The sequence below is a fragment of the Colius striatus genome, chromosome 1, assembly GCF_028858725.1.
Source record: "Colius striatus isolate bColStr4 chromosome 1, bColStr4.1.hap1, whole genome shotgun sequence".
NCBI classification, from domain to species: Eukaryota; Metazoa; Chordata; class Aves; order Coliiformes; family Coliidae; genus Colius; species Colius striatus.
Genome location: NC_084759.1, coordinates 10,924,402 through 10,949,638, shown reverse-complemented (window position 1 = coordinate 10,949,638; position 25,237 = coordinate 10,924,402). Strand labels below are relative to the sequence as shown.

General features: G+C 48.0%; 1 protein-coding gene across 2 annotated transcripts in view; it reads right to left on the bottom strand.

Annotated features, from left to right (window-relative positions):
- AMOTL1 (angiomotin like 1) overlaps positions 1–25,237 on the bottom strand; it is a 60,418-nt gene that overhangs the window by 8,317 nt on the left and 26,864 nt on the right. For both annotated transcript variants that reach the window (XR_009818322.1, XM_061991481.1), the window contains exons 4-10: positions 23,708–23,981; positions 18,179–18,323; positions 17,115–17,171; positions 13,136–13,281; positions 6,829–6,978; positions 2,402–2,592; positions 977–1,096 (exon numbers count right to left, since the gene is read on the bottom strand). Coding sequence is in view for 1 of the 2 variants with exons in the window: in XM_061991481.1 (XP_061847465.1) it covers positions 977–1,096; positions 2,402–2,592; positions 6,829–6,978; positions 13,136–13,281; positions 17,115–17,171; positions 18,179–18,323; positions 23,708–23,981 (1,083 nt within the window). In the remaining variant the exon portion in view is untranslated. The remainder of the gene's footprint in view (positions 1–976; positions 1,097–2,401; positions 2,593–6,828; positions 6,979–13,135; positions 13,282–17,114; positions 17,172–18,178; positions 18,324–23,707; positions 23,982–25,237) is intronic.

The following is a 25,237-nucleotide window of genomic DNA, read 5'->3' as shown; positions in this document are numbered from 1 at the left end:
GCCAATGGCATCCTGGCTTGTGTCAGAAATAGTGTGACCAGCAGGACTACAGCAATGGTTGTTCCCCTGTACTCGGTGTTGGTGAGGCCTCACCTCAAGTGCTGTCTTCAGTTCTGGGCCCCTCACTCCAAGAACATGGAGGTGCTGGAGCATGTCCAGAGACAGGCAATGGAGCTGGTAAAGCACCTAGAGAACACGTCTGATGAGGAGCAGCTGAGGGAGCTGGGGGTGTTTAGCCTGGAGAAGAGGAGCCTGAGAGTCAAGAAACGCTCACTCTCTACAACTACCCAAAAGGGAGTGGGGATCAATCTCTCCACTAATGAATGACAGGACAAGAGGAAATGGGCTCAAGTTGCACCAGGGGAGGTTTAGATTGGACATAGGAACTTTTTCACTGAGAGGGTTGTTAATCACTGAAATGGGCTGCCCAGAGAGGTGCTGGAGTCATCGTCCATACAGATATTCAAAAGACGCATAGATCAGGTGCTGAGGGACATGGTTTAGTTTAGTGATGGCCTTGGCAGTGTGAGGTTAGTGGTTGGAGTTGATGATCTTAAAGGCCTTTTCCAACCATAATGATTCTGTGATTCTGTCAATCAGCACTCCCAGGTCTCTCTCTGCAGAGCTGCTCTTCAGCAGTTCGACCCCCAGCCTGTGCTGGTGCATGGGATTGTTCCTTCCCAGATGCAGGACTCTGCACTTGTCCTTGTTGAACCTCATGAGGTTCCTCTCTGCCCAACTCTCAAGCCAGTTGAGATCTCACTGAATGGCAGTACAGCCTTCTGGGGAATCAGCCAGCCTTCCTACTTTATTTAACAACAGCAACTCTTTAATCCCTGTTTTAATGTTGAAGAGCAAAACCAAGTCAAAGTGCAGCTAAGCCCATCCTTCCCAGGTACATGTGAAGGAGGAGACGTGCACCCTGCTTGCCACGAGCCCACCCCGCCCAGCCCCAGCCCCCACGGCAGGCCCTTACGTGTGCTCCATGTCCTGGCAGCGCCGGTTGGCCTGCACCACCTCCTCCTGCCAGCCCCGTGCCTCCAGCGGGCTCTCGCTGTAGCTGCTGCTGCGTGAGTGGCTCATGCCCGACGTGTCCCTGGCAAAGAGGTTCAACACGGTGAGTTGGGCTCCTGAGACCACGAGGGTGGCTTTGGCAAGGGAGATTGGCACTCTCAAAGCAACCCCCAGCCCCACGTTCAAAGAGCGAGCCAGCAATGGTTGTGCATCAAGTGGACAGCTGTCTGCCACTGGGTCATCTCCCTGTGGGCTGCTCTTGGCTTGGGTTTAGTCATTTAACACCATTAATGAACAGAGGTGATGGATCAGACAGCATGCTGAAACCGTAGGCTAATGACCATCCTGAAGGCCAGGGTCAGACATCAGAGGGACTCACTCACCAAGGAAACGGCCCCAAGTGGACAAGACTACACTGCAAACAGGAACCAAATTTGTACACTTCGGAAGGTGAAAAACAGAACAGGAATTGCTACCTAGTAGCAATTTTTGGAGTGCAGAAGAAAAGGATCTTCCTGAGTCACACATTAACTGCATTCCAAAGGGAAATCTCAACTTAGGGTGTTTTCAGGGGATCTGGCTTTTTCTCACTGTGGTGAGAGGTGAATTATCCCATTCTCCTCATGGCTTGAAAGCCTCTCTGCAGTGCCTTGTGTGCCTATGGGCACCACGCTTTGACACAGACAAACTGGTGACAATCCAGTCAAATGCAACAGGAAAGGGAACAGGTTTACACTGGGATATGTAAGGAATGGCTGAAGGAAGTTGGTTAGTTCAGGCCAGGGAAGATAAAACAGGGGGTATCTGTCTTCCAATATTTACACGGCTGTTACAGCCTTGACAGTGCTCTGTTGTTCATCATGTACACCTGGGAAAGACAAGAATCGATTGAGGCAATGTGCAATAAAGAGGTTTAGCTTGGCTATCAGAAGAACCTTTTTAATTTGATGCTTAATAAAGTAGTGAAAGAGGGGGTTTAGGCCACAAAATTTCCCTCACGATAGGTGTTTAAAACTAGGTGAAACCACCAGGATGCAGACTGTGGGATGAATGCAGCCACACAGCAGCACTCCCTGCCCACTCCATCCACACCGTGGGGAAGAGCTGCCTCACCTATGCTGTGCCATTTGGCTTTGCTGTTGAAGGCTATTGCTTGAGTCTGCTGCCTGGATTTGACAAACTTTGGGACCTAGTCAGAAGGGTAAATCCTGTCTTAACTGACCACTGTATTTCCCTGGTGTGACACCACGGAGAGGTGCATTAACCCTGGTGCTGTGATTCAGCAGGGAAAGGCAAAATCCAGCCTGAAGGAAACCTCCATTCCTTATTACTCCCCCAGGCTTCATGCAGTGAAGAGTGCTGCCTGCCTGCAGTGAGCCCACCTTACCTCTCCAGTGTGGCTGTGGCTGCAGCATTCATGGCAAAATGCCTGATTGTACTCTCCTCCAGGTACTTCTGCTCCCACTTGGTCATGTCAGCTTCCAGGGCCAGGATCCTCTCCTCCTTCTCCCGCACCAGCTCCATCAGGGCTGGGGCATTGTGCTCAGGAAGGCTGCTTGCCTGGTAGCTGCCCTGCCTCTGCCAGTGGAAACAGTGACAGATATTCACCCCAGGCCAAGTACAGGAGCCAACGGCCCTTTTCCCCCCCTCCATATCTTCTCTGGAGCTCACAAAGACATCCCCATGTTCTTTGACATCCTCAAGGCAGATGGAAACCCCAGACTAACAACTTCTGTGTTGCAGGAGGACAGGCAGGTTGACCCTTTGTGCAACTCCAGGCCATGCTTCTCCAGACTGTGTTGATGGAAGAAGAGGTTCAGTTGTTATATGGATGTGCAGGGATTTCATGGGATACCCCAAGCCAAGGAAAAAAGCAGGGAAAAATGGTAGGAAAAAGAAATGAAGCTTTAAAAGATATTCTTCTTGCTGGGACTTCATCACATGGCTGGGCAGTGCTTGGTGTGGACAGGCAGTTATTACCAGAGCATTTATACATAAAATCAGGAAAAAAAGTGACACGTAACAGCTGGGAAAATACCCCAGACATGGGTTTGCACCTGTGTCTTCTGGCGCATTAATTCTTGTGCCCCCAGGAGATGCTTTCTGTGGAGAAGCAGGTCTCTCTCTGACAGGGGGGCAGAAGATCCCCAGGGACACTCACAATGCTGTGAGGAAAGCACTTATGCAGGCAGGATTTATCCTCCCCTGCTACAGGTACTTCAGTAAAGCTCCTTTCACTGCTGGTGGGGAGTGGAGAAGGATGGAGATCCAGCCCTCAGCTCAGCAGAGGTAGGGTGGGACAAGCCCACAGCAGAGGGGAGAGGTACCCTGGGAGAAGCTCTGAGAGAAGTCCATAGAGGTAAATGTTTTTTTCAATAAAAAATGGAAGAGGTTGGTTACACTCCACAGTGCAGAGTTTTGTGTTAAAAGGGAAACTCACTCAGTAGCTGTGGTTCCTCATCCGTGCTACACCATGAACATCCACCAGCAAGGCAGCTCCTTGGCACAGTACCAGCTCACCAGAACAAGCACTGCAGCAGCCTTTTTCATTTTCCAAACCACATTTCCTCCTTCTAGACACTTATCTCCTGCTTAGGGGAAACTAGAGATAGCAGGAAAGACTGCAGCCTTTGCCTTTGGTGTGGGAACTGCACGTTTGGAAGCTGCTTTTTGGAAGTGCAGTATGGAGCAGCCCTGAGGAGTGACACCTGTGACACCTCTCCCGCGAAGAGCAGCACTTACATTTCAAGTACTGTCAAATGCCTGGTAGGAGGGTAGCATTTGAAAGCAGGTCCTCCTCTGTAAATGGCATCTTGGGACATTGTGGGTGCCTTTCTTTCTCATTTTCAGTCAGAACCTCTACCAGCTCTGCATGCTCAGGCTGCAATGCTACAGCAAAGGGCTATTTTTTATTTTGCCCTAGCTCATGCATCAACAATAATGCAAATTTGCCATTTGGACTGAGTTATTAACAAGCCAGGAACAGAAGAGATTCTGGCTTACTGTCTTGTGCTGACTCTGGTAAAAAAGGAAAAAGTAAAACCTTTCGGATGTAACTTTGTTAGCTCAGAGAAGACAGCTCTGAAAGAAAAGGTTGCGGCATTCTGAAGCAACATAATTCACTGCAGGGTTGTGGCCCATCAGCCAAAAAGTATTTATAAGAAGTGTCCCAAAGTCTCCTCCCAAAGCTGATAGGTGAGATGTGAAGTTAGAGCACCTGTCTTCTTAAAGCTTGTTAGAAGGAACTAGTGGAGGCATTTGAGAACTACGGCAACCCAAAATGCAGTTGCTAATCACAGTGCCAAAAAAACCATTTAAAATGAAGCAATCTGTAAGCTACTGAGGAATTTTCTGCCAAAGTAAGTAGATCACAGAATCTCAAGGGCCGAAAGGGACCTCGAAAGATCATCCAGTCCTACCCCCCTGCCAGAGCAGGACCATCTAGAGTATGTCACACAGGAACTTGTCCAAGTGGGTTTTGAATGTCTTTGGAGGAGACTCAGCAACCCACCTGGGCAGCCTGTTCCAGTGCTCTGATGTAGCCTGAACTCCCAAGACACAGACTTTCTTGACAATCTATCCTACTTAGACTTATCACTATCACAGAAACATTTTGATTGGAAAAGACCTTTAAGATCATCAGGTCCAACCGTTAACCCAGCTCTGCCACAGCCACCACTAAACCACGTCCCTCAGCTCCACATCTACACAGCTTTTGAATAACTCCAGAGGTGGTGACTCCACCACCTCCCTGGGCAGCCTGTGCCAGTGCTTGACAACTGTTTTGGGTGACAAATTTTTCCTACCATCTATATTCCAGCTCACAGAGCATCACCTTTCCTAGTTCTAGTTTTACTTTCACTTGAATTTTAGTTGTATTTTCTCCAATGTTCTTCCATTTCTACCAGCACTGGCATGACATAGCCCATGTAATTTCTTTTTTAGATGGAGAAGAGCAGGCTAAGAGGCAGCTCAGAATGGCTACTGGAAGACAGGTATAGCAAGTTTATGGTGGACAGGGCAAGAAAGACTTATCTGGCAGCAATGAAGAGCCAAGATAGACGGGAAGGGTCTCCAGGGAGCAGCTGTGCCAGTGATGCCTTGAAGGGGTGCTGGGGGACCTGCCCTGGCACTGCCAAGGAGGAGATGCCCTCTGGTCTGGCCACCTCATGACTGCAAACCACCGATGTTGCCCATAGAGCTACTTCCCAGACACATCCTGCTGTCCTGATCAGACCCTCCACTTTGCGTTATCACAAGCTCTGTGTAACAGCTGCTTTGGTCTCTACTAAGGGCTCATAAATAAGCAAAGGCTACTGTAGCAGATGCATTTCTTGACAGAGGTATAAGTGAGCCCTTCAAGAGTAACAAGAGCACTGTGCTTTGCTTACACTGCTGGTTTTTCCCAAGCAGTGGCTGGATACACTCAGTGCATCTGCTCGCCAGTGCCGCTGCATTTGGCACTCTGTGCTGGCTGCAGCCTGGAAACCCTCCCTGCAACAGCCTCATAGCTTTGATTCTTGGCTTTTCACAGGTGACTGGACTTTGGTAGTTGGAGATGGAAGAGGAATAACAAAGGAGTTACTGTGCATAAAACACAAGCCTAATACGACCTATCTAAGGATACAGGGCTGGCAAAAACTGTGAGGGCACATACAGAAATGTAAACCGATGCTTTAGCCCATTCTGGACTGGGCTGATATTTAAACATTGTCTGAAGATGACACCATTTGTCTCCAGATATGTCATGGGTAGAGTTTTCTCTGAACCGCATACATCAGCTTTGCTCAGAACAAGTACAGCCCAAGCTCTTGCTCCTGCCAAATATCACATCATCCCACCTTTCTTTTTCAGCGAAAGACTGGCCAAAACGTGTGGGCTAAATGTTATGCCCATGTGTACTGCACTTTTCCTCCCCTCCTTCAGTGTGCAGGTGATCTTGTGCAATCTGTGATTGCTGGAGAGAAACCTGGAAGGACATGTTTCCCCAGCAGGCATGTGGAGACATGTGGGGCAGGGGAGCCAGGACTTGCCAGCCTTGCAGCAGGCAAGGCTCAGCTGTGCCCAGTAGCCCCACTGAGGAGCTCTCCCACCCTCCACTGAAGATCAGGAATTAGAATCATAGAGATTCACTGGAGAAGACGGAGGAGGGACCTTATCAACACTTACAAATACCTAAAGGGTGGATGTTGGGAGAATGAGGCCAGCCTTTGTTCTGTAGTGCCCAGTGACAGGACAAGGGGCAACAGACACAAGCTGGAACACAGGAAGTTCCACTTGAATACAAGGAAAAACTTAATAGTTGTGAAGCTGAGGGAGCCCTGGCACAGGCTGCCCAGAGCAGAGGGGTTGTGATCTCCTTCTCTGGAGGTTTTCAAAACTCACCTGGATGTGTTTCTGTGCCCCCTGGTCAAGGTGAAACTCCTTTAGCAGGGAGTTGGACTGGATGATCTCCAGAGCTCCCTTCCAACCCCTACCATTCTATGATTCTGCGAGTGATTTGGGTTGGAAGGGAATTTCAAAGATCACCTAGCTCCCACGCCCTGCCATGAACAGGGATACTTTCTACTAGACAACTGGACACTTTGAGGTGTCTCAAAGCCCAACCTGACCTTGAACACTTCCAATGACAGGGCATCCACAACCCCATCCAAAGGAAAGGCTTAGGTGGAAAGCCCAAAGACCTGAACCCAGAAGCCCAAAGACCTGAACCCAGAAGCCACGTGGTGCTTGGCAGGGCCACGAGCGACTATCCCTCATTAGAAGCTCCAGAAAGGCCCCATGCTGAGGCCCCGGCAGCAGCCCCGTCCTCACCTGCTGCATCCGCAGCGAGTCCAGCTCCCGCTCCAGGCGCGTGCGCAGCCGCTGCTCCATCTGCTCCCTCTTCTCGCAGGCCGCCTGCAGCTGTGTCACCGCCTGCTGCACCTTCTCCACCTTCTCCACGTAGGCCTGCTTCCTGCGCAGCTGGGGACACGGCGTCAGCACTGCGGGCTGGGGAACGACCCCCCCGCCTCCCCCCACCAAACGTGGCTCTGGCTGCTTCTGCACGGGAAGGATGGGGCCCCTTGGATGGGCAGGGAAAGGGCACGGCTGGCAATGCTGCGGCAGCTCTACTGCTTTTGGAGGGAGGGAACACTGCTCAGATCTTCCACCCGCTGGGGATCTGCTCCCCTGGCTATTTCTGAGCGAGAGCTGTCACGTTGGTGGCTACTCTTTGGGCAAAAGCATACAGGCTGGCCTCAGCTAAGAGGAACCTGGTGGGTTTTACTGCCTGGTGACACTCAGCACATTGTCTACGCCCAGAGTCTGTTTTTTCAGCCCTGTTTGTCTGTCCAAGGCAGGTGGGACTTGCAGAGTGCCAGCAGCCAGAAGCTGCTGACAGGCCTGGCTATGCCAATGTGTACGTGTGCTGGCACCTAAAGCCAGGCCCTCGTTACCTATGCAGTGCAATATCAGAAGGGCTAAACATGGCACAAGGGTTTTGCAATACAGGGTTTTAGGGCCAGAGATTGCTCAAGCAGCATACTGCAAAAGGAATTTGCAAGCAGACTGCCTAAGTTTTGGGTGCTTAGTGGCTATCCTTAATTCTGGCCTCCTGACGTGCCACTGGGCACTCAGTGACACCCCAGGGTATTGTGATCAGGGCTCACAGCAGGAGCTGGAACACCTGAGAGTCCTCAGGGAGAGGAGGCTGCAGACACTGGACATGCTGGGCATCGGCTGCACTGGGTACTGGGATGGGCACAGAAGGCTGTGCTGAAACCTGACCCTCAGCCAAAATCTGGCACTATGAAGGGGAGAACTCACAGGGGCCAGGCACATCTGGGTGTCCATGAGCAGTCCTCGTCCCCAGGGAGCACGGACACTGACCCAAAAACTTGCCCACAAGGCTGTTCACCTCACAGGCTGCTGTCCTAAGCTCAGGAACCCCAGGTTCCCTTTCTCCCTCATCTTTTTGTCATGAATTTTCATAGCCATGAATAAATGTACCTCTCTGTAGATACCTGCCTTGTAGTACAAAAAAGAAACAGTGCACCCAAACTATAGCTGCAAACCCCAAAATACCTTGATGAACCCCAAAAGACCCCAAAGCACTCTCAACACCCTGCCTTAGAAAGGGAGGGTGAATTGGTGTGAACACTGGATCATACAGTCCCAGCTGGACCTCACTAGCAGCCTGGAGGTTAATGGGGGAAGCTCAAGGTCACTAAGATCCTCTTTAGGATTTGTAGTCTCCTTCATTTATTTGTGTACTTGCTTGAGAATTGAAGCTTTTCAGAAGCAAAAGAGGAGGCAGAAAAACACATTAACTTGAGTTGACACTGGGGAAATAGATAAATAAGAGGCTGGAGAGGTGCTGTCAGTTGGTGAGGCCAGGGCCAAAATTATATCCTAGGGACTACCTCTTTTTAAATACTTAAATCACAGCTGAAATTACCTGCAATGTGGGTTATGATACAGGATCTATCTGTGACTAAATATCATGGAATGTAGTGAGAAGTTTGCTGCCTTGTTCCTGGGCATGTGAAGCAAATAAACACCTGTGGCTCTTGAAGGCTTCCCTTCACCTGGAGTCCTCTGCTTAGCTTGGGATTCCTATGCTGCAAAGAAGGGTTTTTTCACTTCTAGGTCCCCTCCCACTGATTACAATGACAATTAAGTCACTTTTTCTTGAAATTCCTCTACTGCCACCCTAAATCCATCCATGTCACAGATGAAGTGAAATACGGGCTTGTTCGCAGCAAAAGCAAAGCTTGGCCTAAACAAACCTCCCCAGCTAGAGCTGATGACTGGCAGCATGACCTCCCCAGTCCTCCTGTAATCCGGGCTAACACTTACAGCTCCCAGGGCTTTCCATGAAAATTAATGAGACTATAATCCCACTAGTCTCTGGCAGCAGCACGAAGAATGCGTTCCGCGGGAGCTCACGACTTGGCAAGACAGCCAGAGCAGCGGCTTCCTGCGCAATGTGCTATTTTGGCAATAAGAAGGTGCCTGTGCCACCTCCCAACTGCACCAGTGTGGATCAGAGAGAGGTAGGAGGCTCCCTCAGAATCCCTCCTCAGTAGCAGATGTCATCTGCTACCCCATGTCCTGCCAGATGCTGCAGAGTGCACCTGTACCACAGCAGCCAGGGTTTGGTTTTCAGCAGCATTCCAAGCACAGCTCTGCCCGTAGGGGTGAGGTGATGCACACGTGTCCACAGCCTGGGAACATAGCTCTGTTGGATATATGCAACAAGACATTTCCCACATTCACAAACTGATAGGGAGGTTCTTGAGCCAATTCTGACTTTTCTGTCCTGCCTGTAGTTCCATAAGCAAAAATTCACCCTCACATTAAAAAGGAAATAGGTACAAAATGTGATTGAAATTAAGGGGCCTGTCAGTGCTGTATGCATCTGCAAGGGAGGGGTCTGCCATGGGAAATACATGATACTAAGCTCCATCATAGGCACACAGACAAACCAGCTGGATGGCTCCTGGAGAGGCACCAGTCCATCCTCCTGCTGCACAGCGGGATCAGCTCTACCTAAAACCTGGCACAAGTCAGTATAATCTGTTCACAAAACCCTCCGGGAGTAGAGATGCCACAACCTCCTCCTGCAAACTACTTCAAAGCTTTTTTTCCTTTACTGCAAGAAATTTTTTACCCTAATGCCTAATCTGGCTTTCTCTTATGCAATTTAAGCAAATAACTTCTTGTTCTGTTTCCAAGTTGTGATCTACTGAGCAAGAAGTGCTTAATTAAACAATTCACATATTCACAAGATTAGCAAACTTGCCTGAACACTGCCCTTGTCCCAGGAATTAGGAAAATAAAGATGAAGAAGAGCTAAGGCTAAAGGCAGACAATCCAAGTGAATAAGTCTGAGTAAAGATACTTGGGGCTTGGAAAAATATCTGTACTAGGAACACAACTCCAGTTTGAGCTATTCTAAAGAGATGAGATTTGAGTTAAAAACTGTAAGAAATGGACAATCCACTATTCACCCTAAGCAGGTTGTTTCAATGAAAATCACTCCAAGTCTTTATTTCTGGCCTGATTTGTTCAGCTTCAACCCCCAAACACTGAATCTCATTGTTTCCTCTTACGCTGAAGAGCAACGTTTAATCTGGCTGACAGCAATCCCTTCTTCATGTTCACGCGTACGGACTGGAGCTCTGCCACCTCTTCACTTTAATTGTTCACAGTAAAGAACAGCTTCTGGGCCCCAAAATAAATTCTACAGCTGTTTTCTGAACCTTTTCCAATTATTCAATCTTCTACCCAAAGTGTGGAGCAGACAGAGGACTCCAGCAGCAGTCTGCTAAATGACATGTGGTGATAATACCACCTACATATTTTTTAATTAAATCCTCCTACTAGCAGGCACTCAGGATAATGTAGATTTACACAGTACACTATCTTATGTTAATTCACCTTAGTAGCTACTGCTTATTTCTCAAGTCTTGATTTAAAAAGCTTTTAAACTTAATTACATTCTGGTGGTAGAAGAAATCTGAGTGAATTTACAAGGCAGTGCATGAGGTAGAGCTCTGTTAATAATGACAGTTATTTTCACTTGAGTGATTTTGTGTTTCCTTCAATATATTCCAAATTACAGTAAAACCCCCTGGTTTAAGATGAAAGTCCAGAACACTGGAGACCGTTGAAAAAGAGCTCTGATTTACTGATGAAACAAGCCAAAAGCAAAGGGGCACACGAGCTTGGGTGCACATCCGCAGCCACACATGAACTGCACTTCACCTGAACTGTGAGGCTGCCTTGAACAACTAAAGCATGGCAGCTGGGATAAAATCCAACCAAACTCCTCCAGGAATGAAAAGCAGTTAAACACTAGCAGGTCAATATGGGTTTGCTCATGCTGCAGGTTCTGGCAGACAAACTCTGGTAAATACCCTTGCATCATCTTCCTATGTTGTCACCATCCAAGAGCTTACCATCTCTGCAACATCTACCACGCCCCAGGCAGGAGGCTACCATCTCCACAACATCTACTGTGCTCTGGACAGGAGGTTAGTAGCTCTCTAGAAGGGAATATTTGCTCCCTTCTCAGCTCCACCAGTCCCCAATCCAGGGTCCTAGCTCCAGTCCCCAGCAGAGGCACCTTTCTGTTGGATGACTAGACTAGAAACTGGAAACTGCAACGCTTGTTAGAGACAGAGCCCTAAGACTGCAAATAAAGACTGCAAATATATTTACTACAACCCAGCAGGCACAGTGTAGCTTCTTACACCACCTGTCTGGAAATCTGCGTTCAGGCTTCTGCTGCCTTCACCAGTGTGTATTCAGCAACTCAGTGTCAGCTGCCAATACCATACCAACAGTCTGTGGAGCAGTCAGGAGCTGAACCTGTTTATTCCCATCCCCTACATGACACAATGACTGTAGGGGCAGGTGTTGCCACCTAAAACATTCCTTTATTCAGCCACTTGGTAATGAAATGCAAAGAGAAAACCTCTGGTTGCCTGTAAGGCAAACAGTGTCAAGTGGATTATGTACAGATGGAAAGTACTAGCTCTTGCAGGTGGCCCAAAGGGACTGCCCCAAATACGCTGGGAGGGTGAGCAGGCTGTAGTCTAACTAACAAAGGAGCAGTTAAACTTAACATGATCCTCTTCTAGCTGAGTGCACCCATCAAACTTAACATGATCCTCTCCTTGCTGAGTGTACCCATCAGAGGAAATGGAGTTTTTAAAATGGTTCAGAATGTTCTACTGGTCAGGAACAAAACAGCAATGCCTTCAGCACATACACACAGTACCTTAAATGTTCCCAACTCTAAGTAACCCTTGGTTAGTCTAACAGGGGGTCTGTCATGCTGGTATTCTGACAAAAAACATTCAAATATCACTGAGATCAATTCACCTTTCACCCTCCTAAGACAATGAACCTCACTTAAGGCACTTGGAGGTATTTGAGGAAAGACCTTCCTTGCTCCTCACAAAACCCCTTACATCTGAGCATCCAGCAGGCTCCTGTGAATTCACCCCCAGGGCATGTCTGGGGAGGGTGCAGGTGGGAAATGAGGCCCTGAAGGGCAACAGATCTACTCATGATCGCATCAGCAGAGCCTGAACCTCTCCTAAGCCTGCTTGAGTAGAGATTCACCAGCGGCCTTTCCTCACCAATGACCTGCTCACTCTGATAGTAAAGATAACGCTCCTTTTATTCCCCATAAAACACCCTCCCCCTCTTTTGGAGTTTTTAGGGCCAAAAAGGCCTATTTTAACAGTCTTGCCTGATCTTCTGGAATGCATAGACTTTCAGTTAGTTATTAAATCCACACCTCCTGACTGAAAATCCTTAAGGAACACAATAGATGGAGACTCAGAGACCTCTGGTAACAGAGAATAATGAACAACAACACTCTTAGTTTTAGCTAAAACTGAGCACTATTTCCACTTGAACTCAGGCAGCTTCAGCTTCCAGCTACAGTTGTTCTGTATTGATCAGTTTGAAGAGCCCTCTGTTCCTGGGTATCTGAACACCTCTGTTAACTATCAGGCTTATAAGATCATTACTTAAAGACCTCTTGGGAGTTTTGCACAGGTGGCACTTCCTGGGTCTCATGGTACGACATTTTTCTTTCAGTTCTCAAATAAAACCTGTAGCTCTTTGTACCTCTAAGTCCTGGAAGGTCCACTTCCCACCAGATCAGCCAGACCTTTTAAGACCACTCTTTAGATGTGAAGTTACCCAGTCTTACTGCTCTGCTGCTGTGCACATCTCAAAAGCCTCCTGATATTCTTTGAGAGAAACAGGATGTGCCAGCATCACATGATCATATTGCAGTCCCAAGTCAGTGAGTAGTCAGTTGTTATATATTATGTTTCTGTTAGGTCCTACCAATACCTCAGCAAATAGCTATTTGAGCTTGGTGTTGCCCCTGGTTACATGTTGAAGGTTCTGCTCTGGAAATACCTATGGTTGTGGTCTCCCTTGCTGGTTTGGCTCAGTGTTGTACAACTTGGTATCTTCGCTATAAGAGGGCCAGTGCAGGGGAGCAGGAAGACCTGCCACACCATGGCTAGAAGAGATTCAGGACGTGGATGGAGAAAGCCCTAACCTGAGTTACTGCTCTGCTCAGAGCACAGAAATGTTGCCCATGCCTCACCTCCTCTTCCAGTTTGATGACTTTGGCTTGTGCATTATTTAGGGCCTGGTCGAGGATCTCAATGTGCCTCCGCTGGTCCTCATTGGTAGAGCGCACTGCTGCTAGCTCCAGCTCCAGCTCCTCCTTCTTCTTCAAGTGCTCTTTGTCTAGAAGAAAGACAAGAACAAGAGGCATTGCAGGAGGAGAGCTCACAAGCCATGGGCCATGCACCAGAGGTGAGCTGCCACCCCCCAAGGAAACCAAACCCTATGTGAAGCAGCAGCGAGTGATGTCATTGCAACACAGTGCTGAGACACAGCAAACATGCAGTTTCTGCTGCCAAAGCTCAGCCCCTCGGTGCCCACCCTCACACTAGTGCCAGCAGCAGAGGTGAGTGGCAGCTCTGCCATTCTCCTGTTCCACATGTGTTCTTCAGGATGCTGCTCCCTTTACAGGCGCCCTAGGCTCTAAGCACATGTGGCAGCCTCCTCCCCACTTCCCTGCATGCTGTTCCCAGTTGTGAAACAAAAGAGTAAGGAGCTCCCTTTTACTCACCCCTGAAACTTCTGCCTCTGCCCTGATTATTTCCTGTCTTAATACCGAATGGCTCTTATGCTGACCAAACCTCACTCTCAAAAACATCTACTGTGAGCATTTTCTCTGTTTAGATTCATTTGGTGGGAGTATTTCCTTGCCTGGGGTATTTGGGACTGAGATATATACACAAGTACACGGTACATCCACTGCACACTCTCATGAAGCCTGAGGCTCTACCAACATGCTGCTAAAACTGCCAATACATCCCCCACTAAGGGATGCAGAGCCATACAGATGGGCATGGACCTCAATCTGCCTCAGACACCTGAAAAAAACGCCCCTTGCAGGAACCTCTGCTCTGATAGAGTCTCTAAGTCCACAAAACCCCATAAAATTCTCAGACTCCACCAAACTAGATTTTCTCTGCCATATGCTATATATAAGCTTTCTCTCTGCCCTATGCCTTTGAAACCATTTGCAGTCTTCCTGCCTCTTCCTTTCCACAGCATTTCTCAAGCCTTCTCCTGCCTGGGTCTTCTCTCATCTGTATGCGTCCACAGGCCTTCAAACTAATAGGCTATGAGTTCTCTCCTACCCTTGATACACAGTAGCACTTTTTTTAGGCACCAATGCCCAGCTCTTAATACTCTGAGGCATGCAGCCTGCCTTTGCCTATCATTACAAAGAACAAGAGGTTTTGTCACCTCTGGTCTCCATCTCAGAGCACGTGACTGCTCTGCACCATCACTGTTAATGGAGAGCTCTGCAAGGAGCTGGGATATGATCCCTGCACATCTGGCCTTGCCAGGCTTTGTTTTCAGGGTTTTTTTTTCCTATTACGAGAGTTTTCTCACAGTATTAATTCTGCATTTGCAGTACTATCAAGCATGACCATTAAACAACCCTCAAGAGTTTTATCTTTCCTTCTTCACCTCTTCAGGAGACTGGCTTTAAAATTCCAACTTCTAGAAACCCACTGATGTTGGAGTCTTTTTATATAACTGGGTTTGGGGATGTTAAGGGTATCACATTTTCAGGCTATTTTCCATAAACACAGGGACTAGAAATCTGCTTTTGTTTTCCTAATGAAAACTAAGATTTGCATTTACTAACTTGACTTATTAAGCTACCTCCCTTAAGAATAAAAAGAAACACACGTTTCATGACAAAATTGCAACAATCGATGTGAGCTTTTGTAGGCAACATTTCTTTCTCTTCTAAAAATGCCTATTTCAGTCTCAGTAAACAGGTCTACGCATGGCAGCAAAGAGAAGCTGCCCTCCTTCTCCTCTCAGTTTTCTGCCTGACCATTCCATCAAAAGACATGAAGAAGGTCTGGACTGTGCTTGCAAAACTCCCAGGTTGGCAGTGAGGTGCAACCCCAGCCATGCGCTTCCCTGGGACAGACTCAAACATCAGTGTATAAACACAGTCAGCAACAAGCAAAACCTTTTATGGGCTTTCAGAGGGGTGTTTTAGGCTGATACTCTGGTATCACCCTCATTACTGTGCGTGGTCCAGCAGTCCCAAGAACGTGACTGAAGAGGACCTGCTTCACATGTGCCTGGTTTTCTATTCTTGGAAGCACTTTGCATTGCATTGGTAACATTGAGCTCTCTGGCCCAGCCAGGAGACACTCCAAGCATCCAGTCAGTCTTATGTGATAGGATCCAAAACACTATATTTGTTCAGAAGCTGTGAATTGATAGCAGTAATATGCTGAGTGCACAGCACCAAGTTTTATTGCCAGATATCCCAGAATGGAGGGGGTTGGAAGGGACCTCTAGAGATTACCCAGTCCAATCCCCTACTAAAGCAAGTTCCCCTAGATCAGGTCACACAGGAACGTGTCCAGGTGTGTTTGGAAACCTCCAGAGAAGGAGACTCCACACCCCCCTCGGGCAGCCTGTGCCAGGGCTCCCTCATCCTCACAGGAAAGAGGTTTCTCCTCATGTTCAAGTGGAACTTCAGATGTCCCAGCTTGTAACCCTTGTCCCGTCACTGAGCACTACAGAAGAAGACTGGCCCCATCCTCTTGACACCTGCCCTTTAGGTGTTTAGAAGTGTTGATAAGGTCTCCCCTCAGTCTTCTGTTCTCCAGGCTGAACAGTTCCAGGTCTCGCAGACTTTCCTTGTGAGATGTTCCAGTCCCCCCACCACCTTGGGACCCCTCTGCTGGACTCTACAGAATTTCTCTTTCGCTCTTGAACTCAGGAGCCCAAAACTGTTCACAGTACTCCAGATGTGGCCTTACCAGGGCACATATTTATCAGTAGAAACACATAGCATGTTAATGTGTTGGAAAATGACTGAAATTGAGCCCATCCTGGGGATTTAACTCCTTCTAACTAACAGTATAAGGGAACACTGCCAAGCTGTCGCTATATGAAGACAGCAGACCTCAGCCTGCAGTTGCACTGTGCCAACTGACCCTGTTTGAACTTTTCCCAAGGATGACAAGACTTATGTAGCAATGCTATTTTCTTAACAGATGATCCCCTTGGATTCACAGCAGCACCTACACACCTTGTGGCATCTGCCAATAAGGCAAGGCTAACACAGTCATGGCAGAGGCCATTAGACACTCTCCTGGTTTGTGCAGACACACACAGCTACCAGTGGAGCTGCTGTGCTGGTGGCATGGCTGCTGGTGGGAGCCAGGAGAAGGCACTTGCACTTGGAGCAGTGGGTAGATGTTACAGGGCTGAGCCAGGCACATTGAGAGGTATCAAACACCCCACTGCTAATGCAAGTGGCCAGTGCTCCACCTAAGGATTTGCAGTTGCAGCTCATCTTCCCAGGAAAGCCTCAGTGCAGTAAATAAACCAGAAGGATCAGTTGTACACAGCACTAAGCTTCCCGGGGATTTAAGCCCACAAGATCCTGCACAGCTCCCAGGTGGTCAAGCCCTTCTGGAAGCTGCAGAGGCTCAGGACACAGGAGAAGCCCCGTGCTGTCCTGCTGCACACAGCTGCTGGGGCTCTGGTCCTGATGGGCACACAGAGGGAAATGCTGCCGTAGAAGTTGTAATGTCTTTGTCTCTTCTACCCCTTGTAAAAAGAAGGGCCCTACTTTGTGCTTATGCCAGCCAAGAGAGGAATATGGCTTCTCCAAAAAGCATGCAACTCCAGAGATGATCCCTACCAGCAACACTTCACAATTTCAGACAAATATTTATCAAAACTAAGCTAAGTAGTGTTACCATTAACTCCCACTGCCTGGTTCTGGTGCTCAGAGAAAAATCAAACAGCCTAAACAATCTAGTCTGCAGCTTAAATAAGAGTGTGTGATGAATTAGCTGAGGAAAACCATGCCATAAGGACAGTAACAATTAATAGCAAAGTATTTACCTCAACTCCAGCACATACATCTCTGTGTGTGCATACATATATATATATACACCTTCAAAACAGATTAGCACAGTAGTCCCTCTGAGTGACATAAAGGGCCTCTGTTGACTCACCCTCATGCCCATCGAAGTCTCTGCTGGCTAGCTGCCTGTTGGCCCTCTCCAGTCGTTCTGCGAAAAACAGGAAATACTTTGAGTGTAAGTATATGTATATAAAATTGTAGGCCAACCAAGAAAATCAGATGCATGCCAGCAGAGCAGTATAAATAGATTCTCTGAAGGCAGACATTAAAATGGAAGCTGACACATACATAAAAGATGAGGCCTTTGACCTATTCCATGAAGCTGCCTCATTCAGATTTACAGAAACTGGTAAAAAAGCCCCTCTCATTCATGGCTGACATGCCCAGGCAGTTCATTTCTTATGCTGTCCAAAATCCACAAGGCACTTGCAATCTGAATTACCAGCAAGGAGATGGGTGCCTTACCCCAGCAGAGTGCTGCCCCTGATGCAGTGAGGGAGGGTAGCTCCCAGCCCAGTCTCACCAATCCTTGAGGATGCCCCGGGAAAGAAGTAGTTTTCTGCAGCAAGAGACAGTTTCCCTTGGGAAGATCCTGTCTTCAGGTGCCTCCCTTCTCCAAAAAGACCATGTAACCCTCCTTGAACCATTGCAAAATACACGAGCCAGCTTGCAGGGCATCTCACTGCACAAGGAGGTATAAGAATATTCCACAGCTAACATAGCTAACAGCTACCCAATACATTCTATGTCTCCATTCACTTTCTCAAGACAATACACCCTTAATTTTACATTTTTCATACAAAAAAAGGGATACCCTTTGATACCTTTCTACTGGTCCACAAAGGCACTGAACTTTGAGATTTACATGTTGTACAGCATTGATCTATATTGCAACCTGGTCTTTAGCTTGATAGAGCTCGAGCAGACTTGGGGGCTTGTGGTCCTGCTATTTGAAAGTGCTAAACACAAATTCCTTGCAAATGGGGCTGACAGCAGCTTTGTCTTACGCCAATGAGCAGGGCTTGATTTCTCAAGATGTTTATCTAAAACATGTGTCAAGCTGCTCCTCTGAAGCCTGCTGCTCTGAAGCTTCTTAGAAATGAAACACCATGTTAAACAGGGAAAAAGAAACCCACATAAACAAGTGCAACATACCACGGAGATCCCTGTTGAAGTCATGAAGTCTCCTAATTTCTCCTTCAAGTTTGTTTCTCATTGCTTTGTCCAGAGACTCCTTCTTAGTGGTAGTCTTGACCAAGTCCTCATAGACTTCTGAAATCCTCTGAATCTCAATTTCAAACTGAAAGGAGAGAGAAATCCTGTGAAAGCCCATCAGGAACACGTCTCATCCCTGCCAGCTCTGCAATGAGTAACCTCCCTGGCAGAGGATGCCATGAAGACCCAGCGGTGCTGGGTGGGAGACTCCCGCAGCATCCCCATGAGGCAGCTGGCTGTGCCACAAGACTGCAGAAGACTCTGCTGGAAGCTCCCAAAAAAGCTTGGGGTGGGCTGGACTTGATGTAACTGTTTGGTTGCCTTTGCTGTATGACCAAGGTGGCTGCTTAGCACCATCCAAGAGGAGAAATGAAGGAAACCGTGTATTTGTGTGGGCTGTATTCTCTCCTACAAAGGCGTGCAAGAGGCAAATTTATCATTCTGCCAGATCCCTGACCCAAACTTAGCTCTGAGCTCTGTGTGTCACCACTCTGACCTCTTATCAGTTTTAAATTATCATGGTTGACTCCTTTCTGTCCTTGGCTGAAGACTGCTCTATGTAAGAGGAAACTATAATGGATCAAATAATTTGTTTTGAGTTTTTAATCTTCTTCACCTACTTGAAATCTGGCAAACTGAAGGAAGGACATGAAGAGGAAGCCCTTAGCAGTGAACTTGTATCTTAAGATCTAAGCCCAAAAGATTGACAGGAGGGTAGTGCCAGGCAGAATTTTGCTGCTCAGATCAAGTCATCCAACTCTTTCAATAAGCCACTGTTGTCAAGTGTTACAGCTTTGCTAAAGTCATTGCTGCAGGAATGATCAACACAGATGTGGGAATTTGCTCCTGCAGGCCTGGCCCTTGTGTTTGTGGAAAAAAGCTTGATAATGTGTACAGGCTGGAAAACCACAAAATACATACAGCCTCCCACATATCTTTCTAAATCTGAAGCTTTTTTAGCCTCTGGGGTTGTGAGTAGGATGGATTCGTGATTTGTGAAGCCAGGGTGTGAGCACACCTACACTCACTGTGGAGGTGGGACCCTCTCCAGGGCTCCTTAAGCTTCATGTGTAATTTACCAGCTGCAGCACTTGCAAAATGAAAGCTCCAGGGATGCTGGAACTGTCCTGCTGCTGTCTTTGTAGGAACCTGCAGTCAGGCTCCAAGATCTTCCTGTGACACCAGGGCCACTCTGTCTGAACACAGCCCATGGGAACGTGGCACCTCCAAACCACAGAGTACGGTCCAGCTGAGCAATGACGTGGAAACCCAGTTACCTGTCCTGGTTTCTGCTTTCAGCTTCCTGAGGCACAAAAGCTGAAGTAAGTGGCAACATGGTGCGGTCCTCATGACACCAGCATCTTTTAATTAGTACCTTGCTGGGTATCACATCACCTGTCTCACACTGGTGGTGATTTAACACACACATGTGCCTCTCCCCTACATGCATGACATTGAAAGGTACCATATCTAGATTAGCTTTAAGCTGACCATTCTCCACAGCTCCAAGAAGAGGATGATCTGTTGAACCAGCTGTATCTCATGGTATGACACTCCTTGGATGAACTACAAACCTAGTCAGATTATTCTGACTTTTCCTTCTGTTTTTTTTTAAAGCAGGATCTCCAGGACATTTTCCCCAGCCACACCTAGAAAAGCTGATCCCCACCCCGCTGATGCTTATAGCCAGACATTAAGCATGTTCCCACCATGAGGACAGCGTGCTCAGAGGAACATTACAGAAATCCAAACCTGTTTGAAATTCAGACTGAACTTTACCGTGTTCCAAAAAAAGTCCCTGAGTTTTATTTCTGCTCAGATGCATGGCAATGCAAGCTTGTAAAAAGCCTCATCGAGAAGTCTCAACGTTGTTGAGAACATCACCTTGAGTGCAGTCCTGGGGCCCACCATTTAAGAAGGGTGTTCAGGTCCTTCACTGTGCCCAGACGACAGTGACAAAGCTGGTGAAAGGGCTGAAAGGAATGTCCTGTGAGGAGCAGCTGAAAACTTTGGGCTTGTCTAGTTTGGAGGAAAGGGGGCTGAGGGATGGTCTTATTGCTCTCTGCAGCTTCCTGAGGAGAGGACATGGAGAGGGAGGTGCTGATCTCTTCTCCCTGGTATCCTGTGATAGGAAATGTGGAAATGGTCTAAAGCTGCACCAGAAAAGGTTTAAACTGGACATTAGGAAGCATTTATTTATCAAGAGGCTGGCTGAACACTGGAACAGGCTTCCTAGAGAGGTGAGCAATGCCCCAAACCTGCCAGTGCTTAAAAGGAGTTTGGACAATGCCCCTCATGATTCTTTAACCTGGTCAGCCTTGAACTGGTCAGGCAGTTGGACTGTAGGTGCCTTCCAACTGAAACAGTCTGTTCTATTCTATGATTATGACCTACAACCAAAAATCTGTTTGTGAGAACTTTCCAGAAAACAAATGAGATGTCAGTTAGTTACTCCAATAACAGCACGCTTTCAGCTACACAATTCTGTTACAGCTTTTTCTTTAGAGCAGCGTGACCTCTGCTAGCACAAGTTTTCTCTTCCTGGAAGTAGTTAGAGGCTACATCCAAGCTACCTCCCATTGCTCTCCTTGACCATTTAAGTAGATTGAGCTTCTCTCTCCCAAAATGGAAGATTTGGCTTAGGAAAAAGAATTTTTAAAGCACTTCTCTGAATCTTTAATTACATGATCCCAACCAGACACCATGCTCAGCTGGGTGCCTCAACACCCGCTGGTTCCCATGCCTGCCCCGTCCCGGGTGAGGCACTATCTGCAGGAGAAGATGCCTGCTCCAGAGATCCCTACCACAGAGCAGTAGATTTGCCAACACAGCAGGGGTTTCCACAGCCCAACAGCCCTGCCCAATGCTGTCAATTGCTAGCAGGGCTCTGCTCTGTCCATTATTTCCCAAAACACATCACCACACAAGTCTCCTCCAGCTCTTGCTGCAGCAAAAGCAAGAATCTCCACCAGCGGTGAACAAAATTAAAGGAGAGCAGAAGAACAGCCAACAGTGTTGGCATTTCTCAGCAGCTTTGGGATTTCATTCTCCTTCTTCTATGTGGGGGAAAAAACAGTTCAGCCTCTTCTCTGCCTGGGACCTCCTAGAACTGACCCAACTCAAACAACTCACAGCATAGGCAAGAGCCAGCCCAGTCTGGCAATTAACCTTCAGCAAGGTAACACCAGACAACAAAACACAGTAGGAAAAAAAAAGGAAACTAATGCTTTGCTTTTGCAAAAAAGAAAGAGCTTAAAATAAACTGTGGATAACTCTTCTTCTCCCCCAGCAATTTTTAGGTAAGAATATCAGACAACTCATCAAACAGCACAGGGATTAATCACCACCTTGTATCTCTCTGCAAGAAGTCGGTTCAGACATGACTGAAATTTGACAGCCCTCATGGCTGATCTGTCTGTGTGAACGCCCAGGGAGCCCTCCTCAGCAAGCTCATCTTCTCTCATTTCTTGTCCTGTTCTGTCATGAATAAAAGTGATGGAAGCGTGGCTCTACCTAGAATAAAACTGTTAGGCACAGACAGGAAGTACTCCTCATGACCCTTCCACTTCCAACACAAGGGAAGCGTTTGGGACTTGGGCATTACACCCAAAGCATGCAATTTAACTCACTGTCATGTTTTTGGAAGTGATGTGCAACTGAAACTGTAGAAATAGAGGAGAACCTGCCCTGTCCTTGTGTTCAAACACAAAACACAGCATGGGAGGGATACTATGTGTTAAGGCTTTGGCTCAGGACATTTTCCCAAAGAAAGAATGCACTTTAGTATGTGTTTCACTTTCATACTCCGCTTACATTCCCCCAGAGTCAATGGGACTTGAGTCCATGCTCTGTTGACTGAACTGAGACTTCAGTCAGTGCTTGAATACCTTTCTGTTGGTGTCTGATGCAATCTACTCCTGGGGCATCCAAGATAAAGAGAGAGCCATTTCCGAGAGTGTAAAAGGAAATCAGAATATTTTTAGGGCATTGCGACCCAAATACTTTTTACTGAACAACACAGCTCTTGTAAAATTAATAGTGAGAGTATTTCTTCTTGCCCATGAAGGCCACGGGGAAGTCAGCATTAGAATCTCTGCTAGATGTCTTCACAAATAGTTAACGTTGCTGCAAACATTTTGCAACTAAGTTGAAGGAATTCTGTGAAAAAAATGAAAAGACAACGGCAGCTACAAAACAACAGGTCTTTTTTCTAACCTGTTTGAACAGACTGTGACAGTCTTCTCAAAGCTGAGGCTGGGTCATGGTCTCTAAGAGCTGCCTCTTCTCCTGTGTACACACAGTACAGGAAAAACTGAGCTCTTATTTAGACTCCTAAACAGAGAAAAGACCTGCAGCACAAGCCCATTTGTGTATAAGAGTGGGAAGACATAAATGAAACAGCAGTGTAGGATCCTAAATAACTCATTTGATCTGGGCCCTTGGGACTCAAAGCCAGGAGATCTGAAGAGCAGCTTTGCTTTGTCCTCAGTAAGCTCTCGGTTTTAAGCAACTTCTGCTTTGTTTGATTTGACTCTTCACCTTGTCAGCCCAGGTAGTACACAAGACTTTGCCCTTCTCCACTGAAAATGCCAGCCTGCATACAGAAAAGAAGCTGCAAGGTGTCTTTGCAGAAGGATGTTTGAGAAACACCTTTACCAAATGGTTCTTTCAGGTAAGGGGAGCAGTGCTTTTTGGGATCTTCAAAGGTTGGTATCTAACAAAAGCTCTTAGAAACCCACTGTGCAGTGAAAGGCTCTGAGACAACAAACTTAATACATTTTCAAATGAGAGGTAAGGCCACTGACAGCGGGTACACTTCCAAAGAGCACAGAGTGCCACATGGGTGTGTTGTGGTAGACAAGACCACTCAGGACAGATGTGGCCATGCTCTTTGAATGCTTCTCACACACAATGCCTGTGCAGACAGTGCAGGACCCAGTTGCATCTGGAGCAGGCTCTGCCTGTGGGAGACTTCTTCTGGAGACAACCCTGTAAAGGTAATGGTTAGAGATGGCCACTGGTTTGTCCCCATTGTAGTGACCTGACTACGAAGAACAGCTTGGGGGACCCAATCATAGAATCATTTGGGTTGGAAAAGACCTTTAAGATCACCAAGTCCAACCACTAACCTCACACTGCCAGGCCCATCACTAAACCATGTCTCTCAGCACCTCAGCTACATGGCTATTAAACATATCTAGAGATGGTGACTCCACCACCTCCCTGGGTAGCCCATTCCAATGCTGCTTAACAACTCTTTTGGTGAAAAAGTTCTTCCTAATCTCCAATTTAAATCTCCCCTGGTGCAACTTGAGCCCATTTCCTCTTATCATTCATTACTAAGAAGAAATGACCAGCCCCCGCCTCGCTACAACCTCCTTTAAGGCAGTTGTAGAGTGACTGTGAAATACAAATAGAGAAGCACCAAGACGGTCACCCTGCCCAGGCCCCACGCACCCCTCCACATACCTTCTGCAGCTTGTCTGCCTTCTCGTAGTACCCCTCCAGCTCCTGCCGCAGCACGTGGTTCTCCTCGGAGAGCATCTCCACCATCTGCTGCGCCCGCTCCACGATGGCGAAGGCGTCGGGCGTCAGCTGCTGGCCCGGCGGCGGGCTGGGCGGCTGGGCCGCGGCGGGGGCCGGCAGCGGGGGCAAGGGGAGCAGCGGGCCGGCGGCAGCCTGCGAGGACATGGGGCTGTGCTGCTGGGCCGGCGGCAGCGGGAAGGGCGGCTGGCATTGTCGGCTGCGGGGAAGCACACGTGGGGAGGCGTCAGAGCCGCGCGCCCTTCGAACGGGTGCAGGAGCTTTCGCCTGATGACTGCACGGGTCATTAACAGAGTTAGAACTCTAAAGCCTCGATTGCGGTCTTCATCTCTCCTAAATACCAACAATCACGGCAGGGGCTGGGTAAATTGTCTCCTCGCCTGCTCTTGACAGTGATGTATACATCTGGCATGAATGGATAAAGGAGGCATTGACTCAAACCCAGCATTTTTGCCTAGGTGTGCAGTTAATATTTCAGCAGCCAGGCAGCCTCTCGCTGCCTCCCCTCGCCACAAACCCCACCGCTGGGCAGCGGAATCAGCAGGCTCAAAGGAAACACAAGGGATGCATTACTCACCCTTCCAACACTGCTCCCTGCCTGGAGCAGGGCCGGCTGACTGGCCCAAGTGGGAGGCAAAAGGAAGTGATGTGGGTGAAGCAGCAGCCCTGAGAGGCTTCAGCAAGCAGCAAAGGGAATGGGTGCTGCAAAGCTGCTGGAGGCACAGCCCCGGTCAATCACAGAGAGCCACAAAAGCCATCTTCTAAAGTGAGACCTCATTGTGTCACTCCCAGACTAACGGCATCCATCACCTGCCAGGCTGGTGTTGAGGAAGGGTAAGAAGTGAGCTGGCAGCAGACCTGCCTGTGGGTCAGGCTCTTCAATCCACCCAAGCCGCAACTTGCAATGGCTACAGGATAACCCAGAAGGAAGGACACCGTAGCAGCGTGGGCAACCCTGCAGCTGGTGGCCAGGTGGGACTGGAGTCCCTCAACTCTGTCCTGCATTTCAGCCCTGCAAGCTCAAGAAGGGAGACTGCCTGTTGCAAAAGGGCAGGAAGCAGCTCAAAGCTTGTGTGCACCAGCCACATCTCCAGCCCTTCATCCACTGCACAGGCAGCCTCAGAGCCTCAGCGAGGGTGAGCAGCCCCATGCAGAGCCTCACTGTACACAGGCTGAGCCACTCCTTGGCCCAGATGCCAAAGTTGGGAAATTTCTACGCTGCACTTGTTTAAGAGGCTCAACTCAGACCTTGCAGGATAACTGTGTTAGAACCCAATTTGGATAGAAAATAAGCTGGCTGCTAGACCTCACTTGAAGTCTGCAATCAAGCACTTTCTCACAGTTGCATTTTAGCTTAACTACAAGCTATTAGGCTTGCTGTAGCTGTTGCTGCCTTTATTTCTGTACCCTACACGAGGCAGGAAACCTAACAAACAGATGTATTTAACCTGTTTG